Raw genomic sequence first — 14209 nt, forward strand, 5'->3', positions numbered from 1 at the left:
CGCCATTGCTCACACAGGAACAATCAATACCCAAGATCCACAGTAAAACCTTACGCTCCGATACCAATTGTTAAGGATCTACCCCAACCAACACGATGAATTTAGAATCTAGAAAACTCAGAAGAAAAAAACAAAGAAGAGGAACACACAGATATACGTGGTTAGGCAATTGCCTTAATCCACAAGCGCACCACAATTCACTATTATCAAGAAGTAGTTACAAACACTAATATATCTCTCTCAATCAATCTCACACAAAGCACTCACAAAATAGCTCACCTAATTTGTAATCTATGCTCTCAAGTTTCTCTCTAATGTGTGATACTAAAACTCTAAGGATAGGGTTCTATTTATAGACTCTCATCTAATACAAGTCCTAAAGCAAAAGAGAAACTAAAACTGATTGAGATAAATATCGTGTGTAGTAGTTGGTTATGATAACCAACTCCACTTAGAGTCCTAGTACATAACCAAATCCATGAACTAATAGTTATCAAAACCAAAACCGATTTGGATAAGGCTTCATGTGATGGCGGTTGCAATTAGACTCCAATAACATAACAAGTAGGTGGTTGGTTATGTTTTTGTCTGTCGAAGCAATGCGTTATTGTCATACTGTGAAGTCTTGATAAGAATTTAGGGTTTTGAGAATGTCAGTTTCATTGTTGCTTATGTATGGAAATTTTTAGTAGTTTTTTTATTTTTTATTGGCAAGCCTGTTTTTAAATGAGATCGATCAGTAATTCTTTGATGCTGGCGGGGTTGGTATCATCACCCAAAGGTTTTACCAACTAAACTAGAAGGCAGTTACTAAAGAAATTTAGTAGCTTGTCTAGCATGTCTTCTAGTTTTGTATTTTCCTCGTTATATAAACTTCTATCATTTAACTTGAATAATAACAAAGCATACACATCTCATTTTTGCAATGCAATTAGGAAGAGAGTCCAAATTCCAAAGCTTCCTGGCGTAAGACACATTAGAGGCTATTAGGCCATGGGCCTTTCTACTAGAAATCCTACTATGAGCATTTCCAATGGCGCAGTTTTGTTTTGTTGAATGCAGTTGGTCGAGATCTGATAACTGGTTGGTCCATAAGCGATTGAATAGAAGGGATTTTGAAGTTGTTGCAGCAAAGAGGAGGTTAAGGAAGCAAGCTAGGGGAGTTATGGCATGCATCCTTATGCACTATATGTGGGAGACAAGAAACAATATCAAGTTTGAGGGAGACAGAGGATAGAGAATGAGTAATTAGAAATTTAGAACAAGCCAGAGACAAGGAGCTAAATGCTTACAACTTTACAAGTATCCAAATGAAGAGGCAAGCAACAAGCACAGCACTGAGGCTTCCTCCGCTTCTTCTGACTCTAACTCTGTGCACCTATCTGACTTGGATTATTTATTTCCTGTGACTCCTCACAATACTATGTGTAAAAATGGATCACTGGGTGAGCTGGAGCAGGAGCTAGAGCATGGAACTGGGGAAGGCACAGTAGCGATTAGGAGATTCAGGTTTAGGAGTGCAGAGGAAGCGTTGAAGTTGCAGTTAAGATACATGGCCGCTACACCTGAAGTAGCAGACTTTCTCTTTGAGGGTGATAATCCCTTAGTGATAAAGGCTCTAGAGAACTGTAGTAGACCTTGTATCTGGAGCTTGGAATTTGTCAGAAACTCCACACCCAACGTATGGATCCTCTTTCAAAGTGTATGTCTGACATTAACTTATTTCCTGTTATTATTTGGTTCAGCGAAAAAAATAAAGAAAAATGTTTATTTTGTTGACCAACTGTTATTTTATTTTTATTTTTGCTTTTGTTCGCTGGAGGCTAGTATCCAATCTAGTTGTTACAGCCTACAGGTAAATATAAATAGGGATATATATATTTTTACCTTTCTTGAGTAATTTTAGTTTTTGTTTCCCACATTGAGTATACACTTACAGAGTTACAGGTTTACAGGCTTTTACAGCTCTTTCTCCTTCGCAGCTCTAGTTTCCCACAGAACCGTGATTCCAGAAACAAAACTCCTCCTAGGCTCCTAAGTTGCGAATGTTGGTCGTTCTACTAGACAACAATCATATCTACTAGACAACCAGTCAAAAGTCAATATTTTGTTATCATGGTGAGCAAATTGGGACGCTGCAACTTTCCCTCTACATGACAGTTTATTCTTTGGAGTAATAAGTACGACATAAACAGTGCACTAATGATCAGTGGTCAGTAGAGTATTATCTATCCCCTCATTTCAATCTTTTTCTTCAAGTAACATCATGCCCTGTAAGCATATTAGTGAGCAAAATATATGTAGAGAAAAAAGAGTTTTTTCTGGTTTTCACGGTCGAGGCCAACCCAGAGTGAAGCGACTTCAGCGCATCGTGGTCCCAAGAGCCAAGCGACCAGCATTCGAAGAATAGCGCCAGCGCTCAGTCCTTTTGTGGGCTTTCTACAAGATGCTTAGAGATTTTGGTTTTTTGGTATAAAAACAAAATTAGTTTTTTGAAAACCTAACCTTTTCCAAAACCAAGAAAGAGAGATTATAAGAGAAAAATTTTTGTGAGTTGAGTGTTCATTCTTTTTGTGAGTTGAGTGTTCATTCTTTGTGAGTGAATTGAGAGACTTGTAATCTCATATTACTCGGGACATCAGGTAAAAGCTTTGGAATTGAGTGTAGAAGTAGAAGTAAATTAGAACCACGATATATCTCGTCTTGTGGTTTGTTCTTCCTTTACATTAATTGTTTTTACTTTATATCGCTTTATATTTGATATCGGAAGTGTTGGGATATTGTTTGGAGGGTGTTGAAGTCTTGCAGTGTGAATGATCGATCTTTTGTGTAAGATTGATCCGTTTTGTAATAAAGTAGCGTTTCCGCACTTATATATTCACAACAATATATAACATATAGACTCATTAAAATCTCCTTACAGGTCACACCTTCCTTAGCAATTCTCAAGACAATGAGAAACATTCTATTTGTATGTTTAACTTATTCTGAAGTTATTAAATCTTTATATATATATAATAGCAGTCTCTTTTCCTGGTCTATGAGGGTGTCCACGTAATCAAATTTTAAGTACCCTCTTTACTCCCGAAAAATCAGGAGACAAATCCGGAGACTAAATATAGGAAATAAAACTTTCACAGTGCACAAAACACTAAACCCCAACAAAACAAATTCCTCTATTCTTCACAAAAAAACCCACCCCAACTTTTCTATCGTCCACTTTCCTTGGAGGGCTTGATGATCTTTTTTTTTTTTTTTTTTTTTTTTTGGATAGGAAACTTGATGATCTAATTAACAGGCTAGGTAAGTGATTTTGAGCCGGGCCTCGAGCTCCTCCGTGAGATGCTAGATAAAGGTCTTCAACCAACAATTGTGACGTTTATTGTTGGGGATGAATGGGTTTCGTACGGGGATGCCAGAAGATGGTGAGAGACGTATTACTAATAAGCTGGATGGCATCATGCCTAACTCAAGCACCTACGATTCTCTTATAAAGAAGCCTGAAGTTTTTGTAGAACTCACGAGTGCTACAATGCAAAAGGCATGACTTGGAATCGGGTTTCTTGCTAATAGGGGTTCCTCCTCCCTCTTGCTGCCTTATGATCTGAGAACCATATTGGTGAGTTTGCTCTTATTTCAATCATGTGTTTTCTTTAAGTCATCACATTATCTAAATTCAGTGTCGTGAGTTCTCCAGTGTTGAGTGTTCTACTAATTTCTACTTGATATTTTACCAAATCTATGATTACCACCAGCGACTGGGAATCGGAGTAAATTACCATCAACTCAAATGCATAACTGTGTTCATCAGACACTCTAATCAACTTTTTTTTACCACTAAAGGAGTAAAGAGGTTCGCATGTGGGTAGCACCCATGTGAATCCCACATAAACAACCCCACACCAAATGAAAGAAGAAAATAACTCTGGTCGCCTGAAAAATTAACAATTATTAGCAAGGACACATTACTAAGGAATTACTTTGTGTTGGAATTGATTTATTGTTTTCTCTCCTTTGAAAACTTAGTAGCAGATAAGAGTGAAAACGCTAATGACGATATCGCGGTGCTCTTTTTTCAGTTAGATTTGGCAACTAGAGAGCTGGTATGCTACTGAAATTTTTTTATTTCCGGCATACATTTTTGTTCTTGAAAAATTATTGTCAGACGTATTTTAAAAATGGTTGTGTTCTTTGAATATGGAGTAGTATGAAATTGCTTAAGGACTGAGGAACAAGCTTACAGATGTACCTCTCAAACTTAAATGGTTATCTGGAGTAGAAAATTTGTATGTTACTGAAAACTGAAAGTAGATATCACATTTCGATGGAATAATAACAAAGAAATATCTATCTTCTTGGTTTTAATGTATTCGATAGTTTTTCATTTTCTTTGATAATTCATTATATTATTAATATGAAGAATTCAAGTGATTGATTTTGGTTTGGAGCATTGTTTTTAATAGTAATCAATTCGTTGAAGTTGTTGTGCGGTGTAATTATATGACCATGGTAAAGGATCTTGGCGTGAAGGGCGTGCTGATAATGATGGAAGACAGAATAATCTTTACACCTAATAATCCTACTTCTGTGAAGCTTACCATTGGGTTAGAATCAGTCCAAAAGCACCTATTTAACATGAAGGGGAACCACAAAGAAGCTATTCTAAATCTTATACTAGATACTACTATCAATGGGGGCGTTGCAATTTTGAGTTTGAAAATTTCTCTGAGCACGATGTTTGCTGTGAATTTATCAGCAAGTTCCTTACTAATAAGCTTCAATCTAAGAAATCATGTCGGAAGGATCCCAAACCAGTTTCTGAGATATTTTTTGATGAACAACTTAGTACTGTTGGGATGGATTTTCGTATGAAGCTGCTTGAAGAGAATAATGAGTTGCAGAAATTACACAAACAATTTGTAATCAGTGGTGTACGTGTTGTCAGAATCTGAATTTTGGGTAACAAGAAAGGAGTTGCTTTCTACTGATGCCAGCAAGGCTATGAAACAATAAGTAAGGTTTAAAAGTGATATGATTACAGATATCAATCCAGTGATAGATGGGAGGGGCAACAAAGTCACTTTTAACTTGACAGCGGGGATCATTGATCAAATATTTGCTAGAAAACCAGTCATTCACAAGGCATATATGAAATTTGTCCCTTACAAGTTCTCAGAAGTTGAGTTTTGGACAAAATATTGTCAAGCAAAGTATCTGTACAGGGAAAGCAATGTTGCTACTGTTGTGGCTGCAGCTGATAATGATGAGGTGATTGCTTCTTTTTTTTAAGGGTGATGAAACGTTAGCCAATGATTCTCGCCAGAAGCTCAAGCGAGTTGATCCAACCTTAGACATGGAAGCTGATCAAGGCGATGATTACATGCATCGTGATGAAAGTTAAGGAGATATTGACTTAGAGTGTGATGAGTACAATCTCTCACATAATTTTAACCAGCATGCAGTAGTTGTTCTTCAAGGAAGAGCCGAACATGTTGCATTAGGAAACACTTAGGCTGTAGCAACAGAAGCACTTTCTAGGTCCAAACAGGGTGAGTTGGATGAGAGTGCAACTCAAGCAGCAAGGATGGAAATGGTCTACCAGATGGTTGCAATTGAAGATTTGCAAGATCCTCATCATAAGCTTCCATTTGCACCTCTTTCTATTAAGGATCCTCGACAATATTATGATTCTCAGCATGCTATTAGAAATGTGGGAGATGCAGAATTCAGCACAAAACCAATCAGTCACGACTTGAACACTCAGCATACTTGCGGTTTTTTGCAAAATCTTATTTAAGATATGAGATAAAATGGGTTTAGTGATCCTGTTGTAAGGCCTGATGTTGCACTTAAGGTTCTAATAGACTTGACTCAACATCACTCAAGTACCAAGTATCACATTGGCAAGTGCCCTCAGGAAAATGTCCTTGACTGACTACTAGAGGGAAATAAAGAGGAAGCCCTGCATCACTCGGCATCTACACAAGAATTACTGAAGCACTTCTGGTCATCCTATCCAATTACGACAAGTTACCACTACACTAAGGTAAGCAGATTAATTGACGCAGTGTCGGAGATATATCTTAAGCTACAGGGGATAAATATCTCAACTAATATATATATATATATATCAACTGTACAGTCAGATTTTCGGCATCAAATATCTCAACTATATATAGCATATAATATGTCATTTAATCTAAACACCAATTCAACGATTAGGTTTTCCTTTCGGCCATTCCTCTGACTGTCAAGGACGGTCTACCTTTAATTCGAATTTAATTTGGTAATACTAATGGGTGTTTCAACAGTCATGTTCCTTATATTCTTCGTTTTAGAGTTGGTATCATTGCTTTCGTATTCATTTTTTTTTAACAATCATTATTTTTTATAAAATATTGTGTTTAGGGATTTTTCACGCTGGCGCCTTTTTACCCAATAATATTGTAAGTGTTCACCTAAATTGGTGTCTCTTCATTTGCAGGCTTCGAAGAGGCAATATTTTGTTCGCCTAAATCTTAAGCAAGACGCACGCAAACAAGAGAGGTGAAAAAGGCTTTACAAGTCTCAAAAGCTTTTCGTTTAGGTTGACCTTTGAGGGTTTGACTAAGTTTTCTACATAACAGATCAAGTAGTGGCAACATAGCCATAACCGTCAACATTCACAACCCAAGTAATATTCTATCCTTATAAACAATGGTATTTTTATTTTCAATCAGTAGTTGTCTTCCTGCAGATTTTATGTCTCATAATTGAATGTGTTTTAATATTGTTTTATCGCTTCTTATGTAGCATGGAGGTAGTTTCTTTGCAATTCAGCAAGTTGCTCTATGCATGCCTCCCGTAGCTATGTGAGAAATGTTGACTGGAACCTTCTTCGTCATCGACTTTCTAATTTGATGGACAACCAATGTGAGAACAACTTAACGTTTCCCCCAACACCTAATGTTTATGAAGTAAGGTTTCTTCTTCTTCTTTTTTCGGCGCATCTCAAAAAAATTGTAAGCATGTAACATGCTCCAAGATATATTAGGTTGAAAATGTGTGGGTTTAAATTTTACCACTTTCATATCATATGCAAAATGTAAACAGTTTTGCCTAATTAGAAAAATAGATTAACCGATTAGAGGATATATCAACCAGGTTTAGGTACTGAAGCTTTCAAGGGGTTTTTTTTATATATAGATAACACGCAGGTACTTCTTTTCATGATAATTGCTCAAGTACGACAGGTTATTTGTTGTTAGATCGAGATAATGCTATCTCTGGCCTAAGTTTAGGCTATGTTTGCTTACATTTTACTTGGCGATGAATGGATTATTAAGTACATTTGGTGTGGTATTAATGTTAGGTGTTGCAATGACAAATGCTAACTAATGTGACGGCCATGCAATAATCACAGTGAAGGCTGCAGTTATTGCTAATGGGCATTGGAATGTTCATCTACAAATAGGTTCAGCAATACATTTATGTTACAAGAGCAATAAACATAAAATCTCACTTTTGGTCAGATCTACCTCGGGTGAGCTCTCTCCTTTTCTTAATAATATAATTATCCTTTTATTTGTTCAGTATCAACCTAAGCATTCATTAAAACTTAGTACCAATGTACAGTGGGATATCCCAAAACCTTGAGATGAAAATTTTGACACTAACCCAGTTATTTATAATTGCGTGTATGGTGTTGTCATACCAAATATTAGTCTATAGATTAACGAGTTGATGCGTTATGAGTGCGATAATAATATTTTAATAAAGTTAGTGGAAGTTGAATGGTGTAATTGTTATTTAACTTATGGTTGTAAATCAATTAAATAGCACATGAGTTTTCTTTGCATGTGCTTTAGTCAAGAGACTTATTTTGTTGTGAATTAAATTGAGTATTCAGCGGGAATGGAGTGTACTTTTTTTACTTGACTTCGTCCTCAAAATTAGAAACTGGATAGTTTAAGTGCCTACTAATTAGCGAGTAATAGCTGGCTACTTGACCGATCCTATTAGCTATCTCATTACTACAATGCGTTGTTCCATAAATTGTTACTAATTCGTTATATTTTTTAACAACAATTATGACTTAATTTTATAGAAAGAGCAAGGTAAATTGATCTGGAAGATTTGAAGCCATACTATCTCTCTAATTGAAAAGGTGAGGTGTACTTACTGTCAGTTGTGCTAATGTGATTCTTTATTCTTTCTAAAATCTATTGATTAACCACGTAATTTTTTTGTTGCCTTTGTGAACTATTTGTATAATGAACATTTTGTTAACCTTTAGACTTATTATTGTGTTTATAAGCTATCTTTCATTTCTTTTGGACATGCATATACATATTGGTTAGGAGAATCTGATGGTACAAAATGTATGTATTTTTGGAAGCTTAAATGGGATTTAGGAATGAAGTCTGAATGAAGAAAATAATGAGGGGGCAAGAAGGCTTCACCGAACTGTCATTGAAATCTAGGCTCCTATATTGAAATCTACTATTTCGATCCAGGAGTCGTCCTCCCCAGCCCTACAAATGAACAATTTTCTGTAAACAGCTGGTATTGCTACAACTATGGAAGGGTGAGAAGAAGAAGATCTACCCGGACCTGGTTCATGAAGAGGACAAGTAATTACCTCAACAAGGTAGAAATCACGCATTTCATCCATATAATAATGCAGGTCTGTGTGATACTCAGAAATGATACAAACGGCACCAGTAGTTGGTTTTTCATCATAATCAGTAGGTAGTTCATTGGTATCATCAGGACGTCGTCGAGTGCTTCCCAGTTTTTTGGTGAAGGGCTGAAACAGTTGCATGTTTGATTACAATTTGGTGCTTTTTTTAAATGTTATAGTTGGACACTTTGGCAATCCTGAAATTACACAAAGATACTCAGAAGCGTTTGAATTGGTTGTATTTGACCAATAACAAATATTTTACACTTGGCTCACCTAATATAACAACTGTAATGGTAAGTATAGTGTTTGTCTTTTTGTTATTACAAAATTATTGAAAAAAAAAATCACAATTTGATATTAGCTTTGGCGTTACTGGAAAATATAATATTCCGATATCATACATAATACATAGCTCCGCATTATTACAAATAAATATGTAAATATGATATTATATACTCATTACCAAATTTATAAGCAAATGTTCGTAGATTTTTATCTTAGTAATTATAAGAAAATGCTAAGGATATTTAGCAAATACTTCTAAATTTTTTTTGTTTCTAAACTCATAGATATCTTTATGATTAAGCAGCTGCAGAGCTCAATCAATCCAACAATGAATCCCCACCACTCGATTTCATCTAATCTAGCACACCATACAGAAATCTGGGGTATGTTTTCATCTTTGCAATTATTGAAGGTCCACAACGTTTTAGCTAGGTGGTTATTCTCATTTCTAGCTCATGTATGTTGTGAAGAATATTAAACACGAAAAACATTGTGACACAGGTATAAGACGACATTAGAGTTGGTAGTGAAGATATTGCGAAGTAAATCACAAGCGGCGGAGTTCCTGGTGGCCTTTGTAGGGATCCAATTATCCAAGACATGGTGCATAAGTAATAATAACATTTTGATTGGATTAGGGGGGAATCATTCGCTCCTTTTTATGGCTTATCAATTAGATCTTCAAATAAGTAACGATGATAAGAATCTTAGGAACTGTTTTCTATTCTTTGAATTGGTCATCCATTATTAAAATTGATGAAGTGAAGTTGTATATATAAGCCTTTTGAGATTGAGTTGCAAAGAAGAAATAGTTAGGGACTAGGAAGAGAACAATTTGAACCTGCACCGAAAGGTATAAAAAGAAAAGGGACCTTATATTGCTTAATTATACTTCTCATTTATTTTATATCTTGCATTTGAATCTTATATTGTTTTTAATTACTTAGGTTTTCTCTATTGGATTGCTTTGCTAAATGGTACGTTCGCAGTTGAAGTTTGAACTTTGAACACTTTTGATACTTCTTATAGCATTATATACACATAGTAAAGTGTTTCTTGGTTGTTTGCAGATTGATTAAACATATCTAAAACCAAAATTTAGCACTATCAATACTAAGGTTGGTGCTCTTTGGATCTGGAAAAGCATCTCTACTCATTGTATGAATTTTGTCCGTCCTACTTCGTGCAATTTATGGATGAAATTGGTTTTGGTTAATTGATTTTGTTTTTTAATATATTTTTGCATTTATATAAGTTATGCAAGCTTCATATAAGTTATGCCATCTCTGAAAATTTGATTATTTTTTTTTTTTGTCAGCAATGGTATATCCAAGAAATAAAGTTTGGAATGCAATGATTGTATGACATGCAGTCATGCAGCTTAAGATATACACAATGCAAGAGCTTATGCATGTTTTAATTGATGCTGCCATTGATAGATCATCAGGACAAGGAGCCGCTCACAGAAGACATCAAGCTAGAGATGTGGAAGAGGCAGAACTTAAAGTTTCCCAAGTGGCCTTAATATATACGTATTAAAAAAAATTGGTTGTGCATGAGGTGAAAGTTAGAGGTGTTTAGGGTTACATGTTATGGATATATATCTACACACCACTCATTTAGGATTGGGTGAAGAAATGATATCTAATAATCAAAAGATTTTTACTAATATAAGAAGCAAGTGTTTGAACGCATTCATTGCATCCCTTGAGCTAATCATGGGAAATATAATCTATGAACATAACAAATATATCTGAACAAGTCTTCTTGAAACCTTGAGCTACTTCCAGTGTTTTTCAGCATTCGAATTCATCCTTAATCTACTCTTAAGAATTCTGGGGGTGGGGTGTGATAGCTTATGAGTTACGACATGCAAATCTTCGGGGAAAAGGAAGAAAATAGTATTGCAAAGCTACATAACAGACTGAGTCTCCTCAATGGGTAAATATTCCTTAAGATAAATATGCAATAGAGATTTAGGATAATTATTTAAGTTCCCAAAAGTTCAGGTGACAAATAAAATTCATTACTGACACATGCAATTAACCATTGAGACAAAAAAAATTCCATCTATTACATAAAATATACTACGGTGAGTAAAGTTAAAACCCCCATCAATTAGGAACCAACGTGAAAGTATTCGAATAAATTAATATAAGTCTGCCATATAGCTTAGTGCGATAATTATCTGTAGTAAAAATACAATTTCAAAATCAACTAAAGAAGATATATTTAGTAAAAGTGTCATGTGTTAAACGATCAATTTTTTCAAACATTACAATAAATAAATAAATTATTGACAGAAGCAAATCCTTCCTGCACACTCAAATCAATTATTCATAAAATAATAATAATAATAATAATAATAATAATCTGTAAAAAAGCAAACAAGGAAATTTGCAGTACAATCAACGATGGGCAGATGCAAATGAAGGTATTATCAGTGAATTTTTTAAAAGAATAAAGTGTGAGTTTACACGTGTTATCTTTCGGTGAAATAAATCAAATCTTACCACGTGTTCATTATACAAACAAATGGGCTTATGCATTAAGCACATCAAACAACATTAAAAGCCTAAAAATTGACAGCCCATAAATAATAGATTTGAAAAAAAAAACAAAAACAGGCCCAACCACATTAATTGTACGGGTTGAAAAACAATAATAATTTTAAAATCAGAAACCCAAGCAATGGATTATACTTCAAAAATCAATACATAGATTATTAATTCAATTGGACTTTGGCCTATTTAACCATTAACAGTCAATGTACATATATTATTTTTTCAAGTGGACTTTGGGGCCTTTGGATTGTTAACTATCAATATAGCAGGCCCAACCTATAAGTATTTTTTAAAATTTTACCAAAAAAAAATAAAATAAACTGTATTTTTAATTACCGTTACAAAATATATAATAGAAAGTAAATAAAAAAATAATAATGGCAAAGCCATAATGGAAAAAATTGCTATTAGATAACACATAGAATAAATTGTAGAAATAAATAAAATAAAAAACAATGCATTTCACAAGCTAAACACGCTAACAAGTGTCTAAACATATTTAATTAAATATATATACCGGCCTTTCATGCACATTTCTTCATGACAATCAACAAGCTCATTCTGATCATGGAACAAAACTCATTAATAGAATTAATTGTGTTCGAACTAAAGTATTCTACCACTAATGAATCGTGTGACGTATACAAGTATTGTTTTCTTTTCATTTTAGTTAAATAAAATTGTAGGGAAAAAAAAATCAAAAAAGACAATGTTAATAATTATTTATTAATGAAATAATTAAAAATAACCTTTTATGAAAACAATATTATAAAACGCAACCCGTTTGTAGGACGGGTTCAAAAACTAGTTAAATCTAATGAATTTATCTGTTTATTCACCATAATCACTCTGGTGCACCCCACCAACCTCATTCATGCCTTTCCTGAAGCCTGAAAAGCTTATCAGAGAATGAGTCTTACATGCATTTAAAATAGAATCTCACTTTATTTATAATGTATCAAAAGCTGCTTAGAATTGAGGTTCATGTATCACATGATCAACTGATAGCATGCTTATGAGCATCGGAAGTCTACTGTACAAGTTGGCATATCGGTAGTACAATCCAGTAATTGAAGCTTTTGTGGGATTTGGATTTCACTGTGTATTCCAGTATTATTAATTTTCAAAAGGTATGTAAAATGTGCTCAATCGTATTGCTTCAGTACTGTCCGATTGTGCTCGATCAAAGATCATTCAAACCATTCTTTACTAATCAAATTACCAGGATTAATCAAGATTCCCACCAAGATCTAATCTTTTGAGTGTGTCATCACAAAGTTACATTTACACATTATTGGCCCCACAAGTGTTCTAACTTCTAAGGAGACCATTGGCCAGGAACACCTTAAGGGCCGATGGTGGAACAAAGTAGGTCACCAACTAATACTTAAAGTGAAGATACTCTTAACAATCCTAGTAAACAAAGTATGTTTGGAAGGACAAGTTAAGTCCCCAGCTAATGATTTGAGCACATGAATTTCCATATCATAATAGCAGCCAGTATACTCATATTAGTTTATATTCTCCAAACCAAACGACACACATGATAACATTACACTTCCCGGAGAGCATTTTTGGAGAGAATGTATAGACTTCAAAGTGAGAGCTTTGTCGTACAAATAAAAGGAGGAGAAGAGCAAGTACCTACTGCAGTATGTAGGTCTAGTACTACTCTCTCATCCATGAAGCTCTTTGATCGTTTTCGAAAGATTCTGATGCGTTTTGTCTTCTCACTTCCTTCAGCTAGAAGTGTTCCAAGACATAGGAGTACTCATGCTGACCGCCCTGAGCCTCCAAAGACTTCGTGCAGCTCATATCACTATTCTCCAAATTCACACTACAATGAGGCCATTGCTGACTGCATAGAGTTCTTCAATAAGTCATCACAAGACGGGACCTTTGTTGGACGCAAATCAGATGTTTTGGTTTGATGTTGGGCGTGCTAAAGTACTGAAGAGCATGGAACCATGACTACTAGTTACGTACTAAATTTGTTCTTCACTTGTGTATGTTGGCGTTGCCTTAATCTCCTTGTGTTGGCAATACTAAAAATAACATAACAGCTTGCCTGTGATACAAACCGTACTTATTATGATGTAAGTTCTCGTTTCTCCTTGGTGTATGGCAATTGGAACTATTCTGTTCTAAGCATACTTTGGTCCTACACAATATTCTTATGTCTACTTGTTATTTTAGCATGCATGTGATAAGTTATAACCATTCGTATTTCGTAATATGTATAAATGGGGTGTCTTGTCTCTGTGTCACTGGAAGAATTCATATCGCCGGCCTTCAGACTACATAAGCACAGGGAGTCCGAACACTCTTTGAATGAAATATGTGTCATATTTACCATAAAACTTCGATTAAAAATCAGCATGCTTCATCATTTATGACACGCTTACGTGTATTTTGTTTAACCACATTTCCACCCTGATGTAGGCGATCTGATCTCCTATCACATTAGAAACTATTCAACATTCAACTCAAAAGAAATTCTCTTTGTTGGTTGAATGAAACTCTGTCGGATTTCATGAATGATCAAATAGTATCCTTTTTTTTCTTTCTCTTTTTAACTGCACAAGAAAACGAATAGTACATTTTGTTTATTTTTTCCTGAAATTTTCTGCGGGGAACTAATTGCCTGTTTTTTCTTAGTTGAGCAATCCAAAGCATCAACTGTCTTAGTTGGTCT

At 34.8% G+C, this 14209-nt stretch overlaps 1 protein-coding gene and 1 long non-coding RNA gene across 23 annotated transcripts; both read left to right on the forward strand.

Moving 5' to 3' along the window:
* The first annotated feature begins 3056 nt into the window (after positions 1-3056).
* Positions 3057-10627, forward strand: LOC147514282 (uncharacterized). 22 transcript variants are annotated; one of them, XR_015207567.1, is made up of 11 exons: positions 3057-3619; positions 4030-4103; positions 6485-6546; positions 6627-6673; positions 6793-6912; positions 7352-7522; positions 8087-8629; positions 9255-9333; positions 9452-9927; positions 10021-10108; positions 10269-10627. It is a non-coding gene; the product is annotated as an uncharacterized LOC147514282 (long non-coding RNA). The 22 variants fall into 22 exon arrangements; XR_015207575.1 differs by lacking the exon at positions 4030-4103 and adding an exon at positions 7144-7196 and having other exon boundaries at positions 6485-6673; positions 8087-8146; positions 8378-8629; XR_015207522.1 differs by having other exon boundaries at positions 6485-6673.
* Positions 10628-12940: 2313 nt separating this feature from the next.
* On the forward strand, positions 12941-13614 carry LOC147514283 (uncharacterized). Its single transcript, XM_086594360.1, has one exon. It carries the CDS (start codon positions 13098-13100, stop codon positions 13443-13445), a length of 348 nt encoding a protein of 115 aa, XP_086450486.1. The 5' UTR covers positions 12941-13097; the 3' UTR covers positions 13446-13614.
* The last annotated feature ends 595 nt before the right edge of the window (positions 13615-14209 follow it).

This window comes from Coptis chinensis, chromosome 2 (genome assembly GCF_015680905.1).
Source record: "Coptis chinensis isolate HL-2020 chromosome 2, ASM1568090v1, whole genome shotgun sequence".
NCBI lineage: Eukaryota > Viridiplantae > Streptophyta > Magnoliopsida > Ranunculales > Ranunculaceae > Coptis > Coptis chinensis.